This window comes from Thalassophryne amazonica, chromosome 14 (assembly GCF_902500255.1).
Source record: "Thalassophryne amazonica chromosome 14, fThaAma1.1, whole genome shotgun sequence".
Classification (NCBI taxonomy): domain Eukaryota; kingdom Metazoa; phylum Chordata; class Actinopteri; order Batrachoidiformes; family Batrachoididae; genus Thalassophryne; species Thalassophryne amazonica.
In genome coordinates, this window is record NC_047116.1 from 19934225 (window position 1) to 19954689 (window position 20465).

General features: G+C 40.6%; 1 protein-coding gene across 3 annotated transcripts in view; it reads right to left on the reverse strand.

Moving 5' to 3' along the window:
- col4a2 (collagen, type IV, alpha 2) overlaps positions 1 to 12789 on the reverse strand; it is a 110946-nt gene extending 98157 nt beyond the window's left edge. For all 3 annotated transcript variants that reach the window (XM_034185806.1, XM_034185804.1, XM_034185805.1), the window contains exons 1-3: positions 12391 to 12789; positions 7268 to 7373; positions 7136 to 7187 (exon numbers count right to left, since the gene is read on the reverse strand). In XM_034185806.1, the coding sequence (XP_034041697.1) occupies positions 7136 to 7187; positions 7268 to 7305 (90 nt within the window). In that variant the 5' untranslated portion in view covers positions 7306 to 7373; positions 12391 to 12789. The remainder of the gene's footprint in view (positions 1 to 7135; positions 7188 to 7267; positions 7374 to 12390) is intronic.
- Between the last annotated feature and the right edge of the window lie 7676 nt (positions 12790 to 20465).

Below are 20465 nucleotides of genomic sequence, written 5' to 3' on the forward strand. Positions count from 1 at the left end.
ACTTGACTCTGTTGTTTGCTTAATTTGGGAGGGGGTGGAGAACATAACAATTGATGGATGGCAAGTCATCCAACATAGAGAAATATTGGATAAAGAAAAGTTATATTGGACGAGGCTATGCCTCGTCGAATATAACTTTTCATTAGCATAACATTATTATCACTTTACCGGGGCGTTGCTGGGCCAGTATCGTAGATTTACGTTGACGCTATCTGGCTATACCCGCCCGCTGTGCGTAAACAAATGACGTCATAGCGCGCGTGCAGCCCAAGAACTGTCCGCAAAGGGGGGAAAAAAATACTGTCTGCAGAAGAAAAGATGAAAATGCGAGAAGTGTGTTTTGGTCCCAATATGGATATTCCGGATGATTTTCTCATGGATCGTACGACAATGAACAGCAGCTAAAGCAGCCATCTTGATAAGGACGCACTGGTTAAATTGGAGAGCAGCGCGCGCCAGCTAGCCGACACGACAAAAGTTAAGTGAGCCAACTTTTTATGTACGCGTTACGTGTTGTGTATCAGTAAAAAGTGATAATAATGGAAATAACATGCTGTTGTCGTGCAGCATGCATTTTCAGAGGCCCGACGTTCATGCACAGTCGCCCAAAATGACAGATATTCACCCTCGTCTAACTCGGACGAATATCTGTCATTTTGGGCGACTGTGCATGAACGTCGGGCCTCTGAAAATGCATACTGCCCTCCAAAACCATGTTACTGTATTATTATTTGTATAATACAGGATGGTTCTAACAATGATATTCTAACATTTCATCCACCTGGAAAAATCCCTGAGTTTGTCAGCCAGTACCATCAACAGCATATCTTCTTCACCAGGAAACTACAACCAAGATGCAACACCTAAACCAGACCAGGGATCACTGACCGCTGGAAAGTAAAGGTCTATTTAAGGATCCATAGGTCAGACTGCTGATTGGAGGCTTGGACATACTGCAGGAATTGCAGAAGACAACTGTGAGAAGGTTCTGAAATATTGCTTATGAGAACCCGCTAATTTTGTTTCCAAGTGGATTGTCAAGGTCAGAGGTCTTCTCTGAGGTCATGGCATCACCTCTCTGGAATCTGCACATCATCTTTCTCCCTCATTAATGCTGCACTGACAGGGAAGCTCCACGCACGGGCTTCCCATCCGAGGCTGTGACTTCCTGCAGAGCAGTACAATGGGCTCTTCCACTGATTGTTACAGTCAGGCACTACGTACATCACTGCTGCCGTTTTGGCAGAGGATGTTGGCCATTTTTCCTACCCTTATCACAGGCCGATATCTTCACCTCTCCCGGGACACACGACATCCTCCACCATAAAGTAATCACACTTGAACGGTCAGTCACGTGCCTGCTTTCCACTGGGTTGCCTTATTTACGCATCATCCTCTGTAGTTTCTCTTCAAAGCTGCTTTTCCAAAGTGTAGAAAATCTTCAGTTTCTCATTTGGAGTCAGAATGTGGGTCTGCTATGAAATGTGCTGCCATGAACTCACATGGCATGACAACATTTATTGGAATCACCCACTTTACGAAAAAACGGTGATTGATAAAACAGGTACTGTAAGCATGTGGATCCAAAAACATCACACCGACCATCGTGTTTACTCTCCGCCTCATTCCATCATTCTCAAACACACCTTTTAATATATTCACAAACAATCGAATCCTCTCAGAGGGTCCTGCACTCTGTTAAAATTATTGAGGATAATTTCTGTAGCAGCAGTTGCTGTTGAATTGTGTGTCTATATGTACATGTTCACTCGCTCCAATGCCAAAAGGATGAGTGAAACTTTCCAACCAAAGAAGGTTGGAAACAATGGAATCATCAAGACTGTTGGAATAATTAGATGAGTATTAGAGCCATATTAAAGGTGTACTGCCTTTGGGTTTTTTTAAGATTTAAGTCATAAAGACAATTTTCTTTGGCACCACTATAATTTTCTTCCATAGCATTTAAATAAGGGATTTCATAATATGATATTGCAGATATGATCAAAATTCGTTCTGTCTGGAAAAAATTTAGAATTTAGACCCCCGATGGGTCCAAAATTCAAGCGATCAGATGCTAGCGATGTCACAGATTACGTGGGGGTTTCCCCTGATTGCGCAAGGGATGCTGGGAAGGAGAAGATGACTGCCAATGAGAGTAAAGAAAGGCAGTGTGACGTCTGCAGGCTGCGCGTTCGAACGAAGTAAAACGAGATGGAGGGAAATGTGCCAAAACAGCTTATTTCTGGATAAATCTAAAATGTTTTTCACACCTTTTGTAAAGGTTAGCAAGAAATAAAGACTTCTAAATCTAAAAATGCTGATTTTGCAACCTAATAACACCTCTGAGGTGATTTTCAAGAAATCTTACAGATGTTAGCGTGCACGGCTAGGGAACGCACATCAAGGAAGTCGGTCAGGTCACAACGCACATCCTCGTGCAGGCTGTCTGCCCGACGGCAATCAAAGGAAGAGACAATATCCACTATGAAATTCCCCCCAGATATATATGTTCTCTTCATTAAAATGAGCTGTAATTTTGCAACGTTACAAAAATAAACCTACATTATAATGCTTGGATTTTGGTAGAAACTAAATTTTGTCAGTTTTGTGAAATTTGAAAGGCACAAGGGAAAAAACTGTGACACAAGTGTGCAAAAACAAACAAAAAAACTTCATCTGATTTATTTTCCTTTTTACGCCGGGCAGGAATACTTAAAATTTCCACTTTATTCTTGATGTTTCAACTTTTTCCTTTAAAAAAAGAAGAAGAAAAAAAAAGACATTCCTCTTTTCATGTTAAAAAATTTGACTTTCTGGACATTTTGACTTTTTGTTGAAATGCAAATTTCAGATAAAAACCTTCCTCCTTCCATATCAAAAATTCATATTTATTCTCAGCATTTCAGCTTTTTTTTTAAATGCGAAAAAAAATCTTTCTACTTCCTCCTCTAATGTATAATTTATTATATTGTAATTTAATATACAAATGATTTTAGAATATTTTACAAATATTTACAAATAATTCTGATGCATAATTTGCTAACCATTTCAGTTCAATGTGATTAGAAATAACAATACTAAGCTTTGGAAGCACAGACATCTTACTGAAAACTAGAAAGAAACCAAAAAAAAAAAAAAAAAAAAAGATGTGAAGCCAAACAGTGATGCAAAGTTCAAAAAAATTTTTTTGGTTTATCAATCAAGAATGCAAAAGATTCTGTGGCTCCAGCTTATCTAATGTGGAAACTGTGCATGTTTTCAGTTTTAATAAGTTCAGAGTAACTGAACATCTTTGGGTTTTGGACTATTGATCGCGAACAGATTTGTAGAAATCAGCTTTGGCTCTAAACTTGTGTGATGCACTTTTTTTTTTTTTTAAATAAAAACAGTGAAGGGGGAAGTGAGAATGGGTCCCTGCTTTACTGTGTTTTCATATCCAAAACCAACTGTGCAACCATGTAATTACAGCTCATAACCACTGAAAACAGCACAAGAGCGGGTGTGCAGTGAACACCTTACATAACAGCACACTGACTGCAGTGTGTGAATGTGCACATGAACAGGTGAAAGTATGTATTACTGTAAAGCATCAGATAGAAAAGGACAATATAAATACAATGCGTTTCCAAAAAGAGGCTATTTCTCATTCTGATGCATCACAAATATTATCTTACCATCTCCCTGCACAACTGACTTTCACGAGTTGTGTCACATGCTTTTAACGTAGCCAGGACCAAATCTGATTAAAAAAAAAACCAAATAATGCGTCCTTTTAATTTTCATCACTGAATAATACTCTAAAGTTTGACATTAAAACATTTGAACATGTGATATGGGTATGAGCAGCAGGAAAGTGAGCATAGCACAAACAAAACACACAGGGGTTCTCCCGCTCATAACGACGGTGTGTCAGAATCACAAGGTAGGTGTGCTTAATATAGAAGGTAAAATAAAGTAGGCCAAACACAGGCATGCTTTAAGCCTGATTAAAGGAACAATATCATTATCGGGACATTTTTATGTGCAATTACATGGAGCCTGTAGAACGCAATCGTTACATGAAACATCTGTTCTTCATCAGAGGACTTTTGGACAAATTCTCACACTTAAACAAAATCTGGAGTGCAGCACGATCTTGAAAACTGCATCAATACAGTATAAAAAGAAGTTTGCTTAAAACAATATGTGTGTGTAAATACAGTTGTGCTCAAAAGTTTACATACCCTGGCAGAATTTTTGCTTTTTTGGCCATTTTTAAGAGAATATGAATGACAACACAAAAACTTTTTTTTTTTTCCACTCATGGTTAGTGGTTGGGTGAGCCATTTATTGTCAACAGCTGTGTTTCCTCTTTTTAAATCAAAATGACAAGAGAACTACCCAAATGACCCTGATCCAAACTGTACATACTCCTTTTCTTAATACGTGTGAAGCTACAAAATGTTGTGTGCTATTCACACTGCCACTCAGTAGATGGCAGTGTTCTATGCATTTTGACTCATCTACTGGATGGCAGTGTGAATAGCGCCACCCATCACACGGATGTTGCGCTGAATCACACTACAAATAGAATTTTCAGTTTTGCAAATGCCTTTTTTTTACAAATGAAAAAAAATACATATTACAGAGTCTGTTAGAAAACTATCCGACCTTTTTATTTTTTGCAAAAACCATATGGATTTGAATCACGTGTGATTGCATCAGCCAAGCTTGAACCTTCGTGCGCATGCGTGAGTTTTCTCATGCCTGTCGGTTGCGTCATTCGCCTGTGAGCACGCTTTGTGTGAGCAATGGTCCACCCCTCTCGTCGGATTTTTATTGCGAATAAATGTCTGAACAATTTGGAGCTTTGCTGCATCAAATTTTTCCAGAAACTGTGAGAGACCTCCAGGTGGACACCATTCAGAAAATTCAGATGGCTTTCAGGGACGATTTTATGGGGATTACACAGATTAAGGAGTGCTCCAGCCGGTTTAAAGACCGCCCACAGCGTCTGAGAGCGCGGCGCACTCCGAGCGGCGATCGACAGGCTGAAACACCGCTGAAACAACCAGATCATTTCCAACGTGAAGGCTTTGTTGATCCGGGACGTCGTCTGACTTCCACAAAAATGGCAAGATGTGGACATCTGCACTTTTTCGGCACATTGAGATAGACGTGCGGAGGAATTCCGCGCGTCGCGGTGGAGCCGCATGGCGCAAAGCAACGCCGTGATGAAGCCTCACAGGACATGTTCTGGCATGTCCAGCTCATGCACAATTTCTCGGATAGCCACACGACAGAAAAGCCACCAAAAGCCGTCTGAAAGCCATCCTGTGAGACCAATACGGAGGTGCTTTTGTCCCGCGCCATGAGCTGCACGGTGGCGCATCCCTCCACTTCTCTTTCCATGAAAAAAACTCCTGTAACAGTGGAATGTGCCAAAAAAGTCTTGCTGTCCACGTCTTGTGCCATTTTTGTGGAAGTCAGACGACGTCCCGGATCAACAAAGCCTTCACGTTGGAAATGATCTGGTTGTTTCAGCGGGGTGTCAGCCTGTCGATCGGCGCTCGGAGTGCGCCGCGCTCTCAGACGCTGTGGGCGGTCTTTAAACCAGCTGAAGCAGTCCTTAATCTGTGTAATCCCCATAAAATTGTCCCTGAAAGCCATCTGAATTTTCCGAATGGTGTCCACCTGGAGGTCTCCCACAGTTTCTGGAAAAATTTGATGCAGCAAAGTTCCAAATCATTCAGACATTTATTCGCAATAAAAATCCGACGAGAGGGGTGGACCACTGCTCACGCAAAGCCTGCTCACAGGCGAATGACGCAACCGACAGGCGTGAAAAAACTCACGCATGCGCACGAAGGTTCAAGCTTGGCTGATGCAATCACACATGATTCAAATCCTTATGGTTTTTGCAAAAAATAAAAAGGTCGGATACTTTTCTAACAGACCTCGCATACAAATACACATTTATTTGTAAAACCCAACACACACATTACAGTAACTTGTGTGTTGTTTTTTACATATAACAAATCCACAAATCAGTGATAAGCAAAAGCTGATTTTCCCATAATGCCTTTTGGCATCTGTGTGTGTTAATGTTGAAACCTTCAGAATGAGTGCATTATTTTAAAAATAAAAGCTATGTGTTATATTTTCCCTTTGTGAAAATGACAGAGTTAATGTTAATATCAGTAAACCGTCCAGAATTAGTTTGGTTTTTAAATCAAACCATAAGTCAAACCTGTTTTACTGTGTATGCCTTTTGCCACATGTCAGGGGCTCTGTATGATGTGAATGCAAATGACTTTTGTTTTTTTTTTGTAGCAGCCTGGCAGCCAGGCCCCTTCTGATGGGGTAGAGTTGAGCTCAGCTCCTCACACCAAAATACGTAGCAGAAAGGAACCAACATATATTATTTTAGGGTTTACAAAAGTTTTTGACCGTTACTAACTATGCCAGTAAAAAAATGTTAGCGGACTAAGTTAGCGGAACTAAATTTAGCGGAAGCTAATTGGTCCACTGATGGTTTTAGAAGTTAGCCGAAAAGCTAATCCGCTAACAAAAAGTTAGCTACGCTAATTAGCGGTTAGTGGATTAGCGGAACTGTGCCTACCACTGGAATTACCCCAACCTTCCACCCACCACGGCTAGGCTATGTCTCTTGCTAATGACCACCCTAAAGTGTCCCGTTGTGAAAACTTAAATATGGTCCCACTGGAGAGTAGAAAACTAGTTGGTAAACGTAGCAAATATGATAACCATAAAGATCGTCAGTAATTAATTAAACGTACAATGGCCGTTCATAAAACTGCTACACGATACCCTGCCTTGAACGTATTAACTTCACAAATGCAAATAGCAAGAATGTATTTAATTTAAGCAGCTAACGTGCAACAGGCGTCATTTCTAAAACTGTTCCAACTTCTGGATATTATTTATCAGCATGCAAAGTCCAGCTGAAGCATGCATGTTAGGTCCTACTGCAGCAACACCCCAAATACAACACACCCACACGTTTCACGCTCAGCCCAAAGGCTGATGATCCAAACCCCGAGACGCCATCGGGATTTTAAACCCTTAATCAGCACAAAGTTACAAGCGAAAGCTTTACAAGCAAAATCTGTAACATGTGTTGCTAATAACTTACTGCGTTCACCCCTGAGACGAGGACAATAACCGAGAGGCAAAGAAGCAGCAGCCTGCAGTTGATGAAAAAGACAGTGTTAATGTCACACTGGCGAGACGTGCAGTGGTGTCATGCTGCTTATATTCTACTTACCTCCAGTTTTTCAGTAGCCTGATGTCTTGTACACACATGGTCCCATTCACACACACACACACCGCAAATGCGACTGCTTCCTTTGTAGATCTACTGCATGATTTTCCTGAAACACAACACACTGAATGATCAATGTCTAAATTTTACACCACATATGAGCAACCTGTGGAATGAAATTTACTTTAACATATACCGCTCTGTCTGTAATAATGAGACTTTAACATTAATATTTTGAGTCTGTGTACAAAGTGCTATGCTAGGTGTCTTAACTTTTTACTATGACACAGGAATAAGTCCTTAGAAAAAAACTGAAAACACGATAAATGCCTATATACAGGGAGATACGTAACATTGGTTATGAGAAAGTTGTGTTTGCCACCACGGCTACGTGTTACACATTACGGCTGTGTTGACAACCCTTTAAGTTCGACAATTCCTAACTCTAGCTAGGGGTCAAATGCCTTGAACGCTATGTCAAGCTGGAATTTTGGCTCAGAAACTTATGAGGAAATTGAGCAACCCAAGGTACCCAAGTTGCTGTCACAGCCATGGTAGCCCCCTTTGTGACTGGTGAGACAACAATGTTGCTAATGCTGAATGAATTTTCAACAAGCCATTACTGCTATATGTAATATATTCACATTCGATGTTAAGTTACCAGCATCACACTTCAGCAAAAATGTCTTTGACAATTTCATTTAGCCCGTTTCGTTAGCCTAGCGCTACTGTGGTATAGGCAGCCCAGTCTCACTTTTTTTCTTTTTTGTGATACTGTCACGAAATGCGTCACATTTTCGTAACACGGTCAAGTTTCAGTCAACCCCCATGTCACCCCATATTTTCTGATACCATCAAAAAAACAATTTTGTGATACCATCACAAAATGTGTTATATCTTTGTGACAGTGTCACAAACTAATTGATTAAATCACTTTTCGTGATGCCATGACAAATTTGGTGTGAGATCATGTTGGGTATAGACTAAATCTTTATGACTCAAATTATTGAGGTAACCTCATGAATGTATAGTAGAGAAGCTTGAATCTTCGACTGGACTGGGTTGCTTGACGCGAGGACGTTTTGCTTGTAATCGCAGAAGCTCCCTCAGCTAAAATTCTTGCTCTGGTAGTCTGACTTCTGTCTTGACTCTTATAGAGAAGAATAACAGAAGGCAGCAAAAGCTGGAGTTTTAAACCTAACCAGACTGCGATTGGCTAGTGACTAAGAATTGCTCTAATTAGCACCTATTGTGCTCTAGTTAGCACCCTCCTAATGACAGGGCAGCTGTCTCTCCTGACGACGTGAATGACTCATTACCATGAATAAAAGACTGAAACTGCTTTGACCTGAGTACCCCATTGTAAACTAGGGATAAAGCATGTCTCAGACCCCCTCCCCGGTTAAGGCTAGGTTTCACATGCTTCACATACAATGCTTCCTACACTCCCCTCTCAAACCATTTCTCTACTATGGACACCACCTGGACAACTGAGAGCCTTCACAGAAACACTGTGACTCATGATGTACTTTTTCTGGAAATAGGGGTTTCTTTTTTGGTCGCGTTTTTCCGAATGTCTGAGGGTTCTGAATGCAGCATTATCTGCAATTCACTAGCATTTAGTGTTTAGTAGCCTTTTGAATTTCAATGCCAATGTTCCACGTAGCACGTGAAGGTTGATAAATTCTGAAGATTTTATGCTTCCAAAATAGACCACCATTTCTGGAAGCTTGCTGTGTGCACTTATGTATTCTGAATCAGGCTCTATAGCTGATGTCTATCAGCCACTGTGCCATCCTGCAAGCAATTTTCTCTGAAATGCTTTGGGTTATGGCTTAATTTATCTGAAATGCATAAAAGGTCTGGATATCCGAACAAGATTTGTGGATCTGTTATGAGGTTTTGTGCACTTCAAGAAGTACTGCGCAGTAGAAGAATTCTGATATTGACTTGGTCACACATCCGGGCTCTCTGTCTGTGAGCTCTTAGCAACTAGCAACTTGCTTAGCAATGCTGGCTGGTGTATAAAGTCAATAGAGAACAATGAAGTTGATGCGAGTTTTTCATTTTCACCACTGTTTTTTTTTTTTTTAATGCCTCGGCAATGCAAGGCAAGTGGGTTGTACCAACAAAGCCAGAAAGAAAATTTAAATCCATCACGACACACCAAGTGGATTATGTGTCACATGGATCATGCATTACTTTGGGGAAAATAATCAGCAGCACAGCCCCTCCTGGAGCAGACCAGCAATTCACAACGCAACATAAATGATATGAAATACGAAAATACCTGGTGTGTCTATGAGGTAGGAATAAATATCAGGATACTGAACATCTGGCCATTGTGGGGGATCATTTTTCCATCGTCCAGCTTCGTTTTGGTACGGACAAGCTGCCAGTCCTGCTGCTGCTGTTAATTTAGTTTTATATCGCTCCTGGGCGACATTATTCAAACCCTCTGAATAGTTGAAGGCCACACTAAGGTAAAAACAACAGAAATATAACGAAATTCAAACAAATATTTACTTAAATCTGGAATTCAAGAGCAAATACCACTCCTACATACACAATGTATCTCTATAGTAAAACACACTGACAACCGCAGATTTTCAAGCCAGCGACAGACCTGACACAGAAGTAAACTGGCAGCGACCAAGTCAACAGTCCAGCTCCAATTCCGGAATGGCCTCCCATTCTCAAGGTTGGTTATCCGGGCATTTAACCTCGAGGGGCGGGTTTTGCCGGTGAAAACATTGCTGAACTCAATACAAATACAGGTAATTTGGTCACTTTTCAAACGGGTCAGATTTGTCAATAAAGTCAATTTAATGTACAATGGTTCATTTTAGGTCAGCTTGGTGTATAAATCTCATTGTTCCAGGCAATGACAGCTGTCAGCTGACCGTTAGAAGAAAGTTAGAGACCATAAAAAAATAAATCGCTGATTTCAATAGAACAGCATACAAAACGCCCTGTTGTTTTCCTCCAGAAGAATTTCTACAGCCTTGGTGAACCATTCGGCTGCCTTCTTTTTATTTTCTGTAACTCCAGCACACACGGACAGAAACTGACATAAACTTAACTCATTTGCCACTCACACATGGACAGAGACTGATATGCATGCTCCCACCCCCCTCCTGTCCCCATCCCCAAATCCATCCCGGCCCCCACTCACGCCACTCCCTTCCCCCTCCGGGGTGCAGCGCAGCTTAGTTCCCCCCCAAGCTGGCAGCTGCACAACCACATGTTGCTGCGTTCCCCCCACACTCACATTGCCTCAATTCGGATAACGGACTGTTTCAAAGTTTAGTGCACATAAACAATGTCAAATGTATATGTGTTGTCTTTAATTCTAATTTGTGCCATTATTACGGTAAACAAGTAACAACTGTGGATTAATTGCTGTATCTTGTCTGTGGTAATTGGAGTGTGGATGTAATCTTGTTGTTGCTGCACTCATGAAATGACAATGACAACAAATCTCATGCATACAGACCGAGCATGTTATCACCAAGCAGCCAGTCATGGAAGTATGGTTTCTCACCTTCGGATTGGCCACTTTGCCGAAGTGAAGTTGCGCCGATGTCGCAGACTGAACAGTCCCCCTAAAAAAATCGGTCTGCCAACTTTCACTGTGCATGCGTCATTTCGGACCAAAGCAGCTCATTTGAGTCTGACTCGATTCACTCAAAGCAATCAAAGAGAATAATGTGATTATTAGAGCTAAAATGCCGGTAATCTTCAATAGATAAAATATAGTCTGAAGTTTAATATATATACGTAAACTACATCATGTTTAGAACCCATTAAATTTTTGGGGGAATTTTTAATTTGTGGGAACATACATAATTTGAGGGAAATCCATAGCGTATTTTGCCTCAGCGAACGTCAAAACCTGCAGACGAATTCAAGCCGGAAGTGCATCTGCCCTTGCGCAGATGCACTTAATAACTCAGATAATCAGATAATAACAGACTCAGATAATAACCACACCGTCAGACACCAGTCACCAGGCAACTCACCTGTCCAAAAGCAGTGCTGCAAAATCCTCGTGAGTTCAATCGCCAGTCTTCTAGCTAGCTGCTAGCAGTGAAACCCCCACCCACATAGCCTGTGACGTCACCCCGATGTCGTCCTGGCTTTCGAATTTTTGGCACATGCCAATAATTTAGAATTTGTTTCGATACGGACGAATCTGAATCATGTTCAGGCTAATATTTTGGGAATCCTTTATATTCACACTAACAAACAAAATTACTTTGGTCCCCATCAAAATTCTAACAATCGTCTCAATTTCAATATGCTTCCTGGCACTGTAGCTTTAACCATCAGATGACAAAGTAAAACCTCTTAAATCATTCTAAAGTCAGTTTTAAGCAGAAACGAGGCAGTTTAAAGTAGAAACAAGGCGAAACTCTGTGACACTTTGAAATGGCCGATGCGCAGTGAATGCATCAGCTAGCAGCTCGTGTAGCTGCTGCTCACTTCATCTCTGTTTTCTGATGAAATAATGCTGACTTTATGTGGAAATGATCATTGTACAAATGCTTCAGATATCTGTCGCTGAGACAGATGATGACTGAAGTGCAGTTTGAAGCAGAAACGAGGTGATAATCCGTGAACCGCGGCCAATGACGCATGTGCGGTGAAGGCATTAGCGACAGCGACACCAACGTTGAGAATGCTAACTGTGCAGAACACTTGAATCCAATCCAACCCAAGGGAAAAAAAACTTTATTTTTAGTTAGTTTTTGATGATTTCACATCTTTCTATGCTTTTTACGTGGACTGGGAACATAAGACTGCTGGAAAAAGCGACCAATGTTTTGCGCATGCGTAGTGGCGCCAAGAGGCGGCTGACGTCCCCCTTTAACTTGGTGAGATAAATGCTGTTAAAAAGTATTAGTTATCGTTTTCAGTTTGGACGCAGCGTCAAGATTCATAATGGTCTAACTTAAAAAATAAGGAGAAAAGTTGGCGAGAAGTTTGGCTTGTCTTTTCGAAACATAGAAGAAAGACAGACGGTCGAGCGGTACAAGTTTAACTACTTTCATTTGGCGTAAAAGTTATTATAAGCTACAAATAAAAGGCACATTCCAAAACAATTTTAACAAGTCATTACTTACAGTCACCTGAAGCGTGCGTTGGGAAAATTTGACAGATGGCGCGAGCTCCCGGGGATGGAAACTTTCAGAACTAATATCCGAGTCGCGCTGTCTGTCTCTCCCTTTGAATTCACACCAAATATTCTTTCAAGAAATCTACTAAAGTGTATCGAGGAGTCCCTCTCCTCACACAGGAAAGTTAAACTGTTAGTAAGAGCGGGTTTGTGAGCATTTGCTTGGGAGAATGAGGGTGGTCGTATCTTCGGAGAGGGGGTGTGGTGCTTCAGAAAGTAGACGGAGCCGCGCTCATTAGAACCTCACATCGTTTGGGACAAAGATGCAGCAGCAGCAGCTCCGCCGATAAAACGCGACTTGTCCCCCAAAAAAACTTTTCCTGAACTAAGGAAAAGCAGGGAAAAAAAAAAGAAGCGTCAGACTCACAGCAGCTGTTTGTGCACGGCGCGCGGTCAGCATGCTGTTACCGACCTGCGCGCTCTTCCTGGCGGTTCTCTCCTCCAGCGTGGACCTGTCAGGAGCGGAGGTAAGGTGGATGGAGGATCCGAGGCGAGAAAGCGCTTTTTTTGGAGGGGAAGGATACAGAGTAAAAACTAAAATAACTAAAGCGTGCATTATGAGATGCTTGATTATTTTAATTTGAAAAATTACGCAGATGTTCAGGTATGCGCGGTTGTAATCGCGCTGAAAATGCTTAAAGGTACATTCTGATGGTTTCTTTTTGTGTGTGCGCGAATATAAGGGATTGTTTATTGCAGGTTTTTCATAGTCTTGAGTTCTGTCTGTGAGCAGTGTGTGGGCATCTGCTTCTGCCTGATGGAGGAGAGAGCACAGGAGGAGGGAGGCTCAGGGTGGAGCAGGGATTGCCCCGCTGAGGAGGGGGGCCAGGGCCGTATCCAGACCATTAAGAAGGCCGGGGGTGGGGTGGGGGGGGAGGTTTTGAAATGTGGGAAGTGAAGTGGTGCTTTCTGATGGAATTTAGTAACAGAGTTGGCATGTTTTGATAGAAAAAAATTGCCTGTTTTTTTTTTTCTTTCCTTTTTTTAAATTAACTTTTTGGCCTAATTATTTTGAATTGTGCATTCTAATATTCTATATTAACCCTCTGGGCTCCAAGGGAATTTTTTGGACAGTTCACTCGCCTGGCATAAATGTTTTATTATTGCTGTTAACAGCTCTCCCTGCATCCCACAATCAAGTTTTATGTCTCTTTTTTTTCAGGACAACATGTGCTTTCAGAATATATATGTTTTTTGTTGTGTTTTTATAAGTGTAATAAAGGTTTACACTCAAAAATAGGCAAGGAAAAAATAAAGCGAAAAATAATTTTCCACACACATTTATTCAAAACACATAGCAAACTATAATAAACAACTGTTTTGACACTTTATAAAGGTAATTTGAGGTCTTGTGTGAAAGGCTGTACAACAAAAAGGTTCAAACAATAAACACAAATGCACATTTTGAACAACATATACAAAATGGTCTATGCGTTTTGTTGTCCATTGATATGGTAAACAGTGCTTTATGCAGAGAAAGCATCAGAGTTATCCAGTAACATTCACATGCAGACCAGTGGAGCAATCCTGATAGTTACAAACTCTTTGTTTGAGCACGTGAGACTGTCATCAGAGGCTCTCCGTGTGCTCCTGCTTTCACTGATCGCTGTGTGTAATGGCGCAGGGCGCACTGAGTATGCACTAATAGTATGTTCTCATTGGAGCACCCAGAGGGCTTTTCAAATGGGCCAACTAGTAACACATCACTCCTGAAAACGATCTTTGGTTTTTCACGTGAGGTAAATCTGCCCTACGATTGGATTATAGAAAACCATGTGACTGTGAACCAATTCCGATTGGACACTCACATTGCGCACGTCATCACACAGCTTCTATGAGGAGTACAAAGATGGCCGATGGCTGGCTCGAAAGTCAGCGGAGTTAACTTTTCAGCAAAAAAAAAGTAAGTTTCTATCTTATATCATTAAAAAGTTATTTATAATTTAGTAAAGCTTGGTCTTAGCCGTCGTATACGATGGCGTCGGCCCCAGAGGGCGAGGAAACATATTACTGATCAGGTACCGGAAAAATGTATTACAATGTATGCAATACATTTGGATAACTGTTTGAGTGCTTAAATATTTTCCTAATTTCTGCTCTTTAGTGCTGTATACAACCCCTGGCAAAAAATATGGAATCACCGGCCTCGGAGGATGTTCATTCAGTTGTTTAATTTTGTAGAAAAAAAGCAGATCACAGACATGACACAAAACTAAAGTCATTTCAAATGGCAACTTTCTGGCTTTAAGAAACACTATAAGAAATCAGGAAAAAAAATGTGGCAGTCAGTAACGGTTACTTTTTTAGACCAATTAGAGGGAAAAAAAAGATGGAATCACTCAATTCTGAGGAAAAAATTATGGAATCATGAAAAACAAAAGAACGCTCCAACACATCACTAGTATTTTGTTGCACCACCTCTGGCTTTTATAACAGCTTGCAGTCTGAGGCATGGACTTAATGAGTGACAAACAGTACTCTTCATCAATCTGGCTCCAACTTTCTCTGATTGCTGTTGCCAGATCAGCTTTGCAGGTTGGAGCCTTGTCATGGACCATTTTCTTCAACTTCCACCAAAGATTTTCAATTGGATTAAGATCCGGACTATTTGCAGGCCATGACATTGACCCTATGTGTCTTTTTGCAAGGAATGTTTTCACAGTTTTTGCTCTATGGCAAGATGCATTATCATCTTGAAAAATTATTTCATCATCCCCAAACATCCTTTCAATTGATGGGATAAGAAAAGTGTCCAAAATATCAACGTAAACTTGTGCATTTATTGATGATGTAATGACAGCCATCTCCCCAGTGCCTTTACCTGACATGCAGCCCCATATCATCAATGACTGTGGAAATTTACGTTTTCTCTTCAGGCAGTCATCTTTATAAATCTCATTGGAACGGCACCAAACAAAAGTTCCAGCATCATCACCTTGCCCTATGCAGATTCGAGATTCATCACTGAATATGACTTTCATCCAGTCATCCACAGTCCATGACTGCTTTCCCTTAGCCCATTGTAACCTTGTTTTTTTCTGTTTAGGTGTTAATGATGGCTTTCGTTTAGCTTTTCTGTATGTAAATCCCATTTCCTTTAGGTAGTTTCTTACAGTTCGGTCACAGACGTTGACTCCAGTTTCCTCCCATTCGTTCCTCATTTGTTTTGTTGTGCATTTTCGATTTTTGAGACATACTGCTTTAAGTTTTCTGTCTTGACGCTTTGATGTCTTCCTTGGTCTACCAGTATGTTTGCCTTTAACAACCTTCCCATGTTGTTTGTATTTGGTCCAGAGTTTAGACACAGCTGACTGTGAACAACCAACATCTTTTGCAACATTGCATGATGATTTACCCTCTTTTAAGAGTTTGATAATACTCTCCTTTGTTTCAATTGACATCTCTTGTGTTGGAGCCATGATTCATGTCAGTCCACTTGGTGCAACAGCTCTCCAAAGTGTGATCACTCCTTTTTAGATGCAGACTAACAAGCAGATCTGATTTGATGCAGGTGTTAGTTTTGGGGATGAAAATTTACAGGGTGATTCCATAATTTATTCCTCAGGATTGAGTGAGTCCATATTTTTTTTCCCTCTGCTTGGTCTAAAAAAGTAACCGTTACTGACTGCCACAATTATTTTTCCTCATTTCTTATAGTATTTCTTAAAGGCAGAAAGTTACCATTTCAAATGACTTTAGTTTTGTGTCATGTCTGTGATCTGCTTTTTTCTACAAAATTAAACAACTGAATGAACATCCTCCGAGGCCGGTGATTCCATAATTATTGCCAGGGGTTGTAGATTGAAGTTGAAGATAGATTGAAGATATGTTTGAGGTGCAGCATGGGGAGCGAGAGGCTCAGTGGCCTGGCCCTAATGATGGTCCACAGAGACATGCCCATTGGCATTGACCAAGTAATCACAATGTTTTTTCAGCCAGCATAAAACAAGGATGTGCATGGCTAACATCCTAGCTGATGACTAAACAGTACTCATGTCATATTCTTAGTCTGTGTAAAATGTATGTTCAAATAAAACTCAAACCTGTATTAAAAAGGCAAGTTTTTTTTCGGGACATCATGGTTGGGTAGGTTAAAGACACCCAAGGTGTGCTTTTTAAATACCACTCTGTTTATCATATGCTTATAATCCATGTACAGCTTGGAGAGAAACATTGTGTGGTTTTTGAACCATGTGACTCAGAAAGACAGCAGACACCTTCAGGTTTTATTCTACAGCAACTGGACTTCTTGATGGTTGAAGTTTTGCCAGTCACTTAGTCAAGTCAGTTCTGAAGCCATCTTCAAACTCAATAAGTCACATGGATGAGTGGTGAAACATCTTGAGGACTAACAAGAAGTCCACCTGTTGTTAGGGATGGGTATTGATAAGATTTTATCGATATCGATGCCATTATCCATTCTGCTTATCGATCCGATTCCTTATCGATTCCCTTATCGATACCTTGTGAATTTTGTACTAAAAGTAGGCTTTACAGGTTTTCTATGTATTTCCTTGAGTCTTAAAGTAAATAAATATGAAATTAGTCACTGTATCCTTGATCTCTGGACATAAATAAAAATAAACAAAAAGGTGTTTCGCTTTGAAGTTATTAATTCAGACTGGATTCTATCATTCTATCTTGACTTGTCAGAGAGCCGTGCAGCGTTTGGAGCTGTGTGAACAGAACGGAGGATGATTCTTGTTTCTTTCTCGCAACGAGACAGGAGTCCCAGTTAGTAACTTTAATCCGCACAAAAGTGAATCACAACTCATATTCAGGGATGAAAGTGGTGAAAAACAAAAAAAGCTGAAACCCAAAATTATCCCCCAACACCACCTGCACGAAAATGTTTGAATTCTAGAAGCTCTGAAATGCAATCTGGGGCTATTCCAGACAATAAACTGGAGTGAGTGCTGAATCCATTTAGTGAGGAAAAAAAAACAACTTTCCTTATTCGGATTCATTCCAGTAGTATTCTGCTCTTACTAGGATGCAGCAGTTTTCTAGTTTGGCAGATAGTTCTGGAGGAAATCACTGAAGAAATTAACAAACTGTAAATATGGTTTGACCGAAACAAACTGTCATTAAACTTAAGACAGGGATGAAGTGGAGGTGAGAGTCACTAGGTGTTCACAGGAAACACTTATTTCTGTATGTATTTATTTATATTCATTGTTAGTTGCTATTATATATTTTCTGTTGTGTTTCTATTCAGGTTCTTTTTGTCTCTTTCTCTAAAATTGTATATAATAATCATTAGATTATTAATATATAAGCAAAAATAAATTTAAGGAATATTACAATTTGAAAACAAATGCACCCGAACGTGTTGACAGCTGCAATTGCTAAATGCTAACTTTTAACATTGAAAATGCCATAGACATGCTAACGCGTTAGCATCGCTCCCGTTTTTAAGTTATAAAATACATCTGTCAACTGTTTCAGAAGACCATAACAGGTCGGTTTAACATAGAAAAGGTAAATATTACTCACAGACGTATGCTCTTTAGGGTTTTAGCGGGTGAAAATTAAGCGAAATAAATAAATAAACGAAGCAATCGATCGAAGCATTGCTTCAATCTGCGAACCACTGCTTCGATTGGTTCAAGGTTCAAAGCAAAGCCGCGCTGCAGAAAAGTTGATTAAGGACCCGCTGCAGGGTCTGTAATCAGTGTAGAGAAATTATCATTTTCCTGACAAACACCCGCCAAAACAGCAGCCACTCGGAAGGACCGATAACAGAATCATTAAGCACAAAGCTTATTGATGTCAGTGGATCGAATCATTTCTTAACGATACCCGAAAGGAACCGGTTCTCGATACCCATCCCTACCGGATGTTGAGTAAATTTCTACATGTGCTACCTGGATGACTGAGAACCTTCATCAGTCAATCATTCAGTCAGTCAGTCAGTCGGTAGAATAAGGCTATAACAGGCCTAAGGCCTTTTAGTTGCTCAAAATTCATGGTTTGCAGATTATTAGATGTTGTGACTGCTGGCTATAGTCACATAGCCTAGTGTGTAGTTGACAGTCTTAGATAAGACAACACTTTACTGCAGGGCATTCCACAAGCCAACCATGTGGTGCCTCAAAAAACTGTGGTGGAGGTTGCGTCTTGAGTACTGAAGTTGTTCTAGTGTCATGGGGTGGTGTCTTGTAAACAATGGCAAGCGTGTTAGACTATAGTGCAGAAGGTCACTGGTTTGGCTCCCACTTGGACCAGTGACTGGAAAACACTCTGTTAATCCAGTAGTAAAAGGGGACCTGAGTCTCTTCAGAGTTGGTGAAGGTAGAGGAGATGGGCACCACCCTTCATATGCAGTGCCCTAGAAACAGCGGGACTCTAAGAGACGTTGTCCCTACGGCCATTAAGCTATGTGACTACCTTACTTTCCCATCTTGCAGATGTTGTGAAGATATTTCAATCACATCACCCCTCACCCTCTTATCTTACATACTTGTGATCTTCAGACATTGTAACTGTTCTTCATATGGCAGGTCTTTCAGTTCTGGAACAAGGTTCTCTGTCTTGTCATGTTGTTGGTCTTCAAGGCATTTCATCGGTCACATGGTCAGTTAGTTATGAAGGCTTCTTCAAATAGAAGTCATTCGAATGAGTGGTGATACAGTGCATCTGGAAAGTATTTACAGCGCTTCACTTTTTCCACATTTTGTTATGTTACAACCTCATTCCAAAATGGATGAAATTCATTTTTTTCCTCAAAATTCTACACACAACACCCCATAATGACAATGTAACAAAAGTTTTTTTTGAGAATTTTGCATATTTATTAAAAATAAAAAACTAAGAAATCATATGCATAAGTGTTCACAGCCTTTGCATTGAAGCTCAGAATTGAGCTCAAGTGCATCCTGTTTCCACTGATCATTCTTGAGATGTTTCTACAGCTTAATTGGAGTCCACCTGAGGTAAATTCAATTGATTGAACATGATTTGGAAAGGCACAAAGGGAATTGTCTGTAGACCTCTGAGACAGGATTGTCTCGAGGCATAAATCTGGGGAAGGGTACAGAAACATTTCTGCTGCTTTGAATGGCCTAGTGAGCACATTGGCCTCCATCATCTCTAAATGGAAGAAGTTCAGATCCACCAGGACTCTTCCTAGAGCTGACCGCCTGTCTAAATTGAGTGTTTCGGGGAAAAGGGCCTTAGTCAAGGAGGTGACCAAGAACCTGATGGTCACTCTGTCAGGGATCCAGCATACTTCTGTGGAGAAAGGAGAACATCCCAGAAGGGCAACCGTCTTTGCAGCAACCCACCTGTATGTCTTGAAGACAAGAATTTTTTTTTTTTAGTTGTTGTACAACAAACTTCTGGATATTTCCTGTTTGGGTGACTGAGAACCTATAAGTTGTTGGTCTTCAAGATGTTTCACCTGTCACTTGGTCATTCAGTTGCGAAGACGTATTATAACTGAATAAGTGGCTAGGATGAGTGGTAAAATGTCTTAGACTAACAAGAAGCACCAATGTTGTAGAATAAACTTTCAGATATCTCTGAAAACTTTAATCTTGTCGGTCTTGAAGACTTTTCACTAGTAACTTGGTCAGTTAGTTCTGAAGACTGCTTCAAATTGAAGAAGTCATTTGGATTAGCAGTGAAATGTATTGAAGCCCAACAAGAAATCTAGATGTTGGAGAGGAAATTTCCAGACATAGCCTGTGTGGATGATTGAGAACCTTCATTTTGTTGTTCTTGATGTTTCACCAGTCACTTGTTCAGTTAGTCCCGAAGACTTCTTCAAACTGATGAAGTTATTTGGATGACTGGTGATATGTCTTGAAGTTGTTAATGTTTTGTTTTGTTTTTTATTTTAGCTTCCCGTAATTGTTCAGGGTTGCCACAGCAGATCCAGTACAGGTCTGCATTGGGATTTGGCACAAATTGTACACCGGATGCCTCTCCTGACACAACACCAGTTCTACATGGAAAAACATGCACAGCCCCTGGTGTTCCCATGTGGTCTACTTGCAAAGTACTAATCAGAACATACTC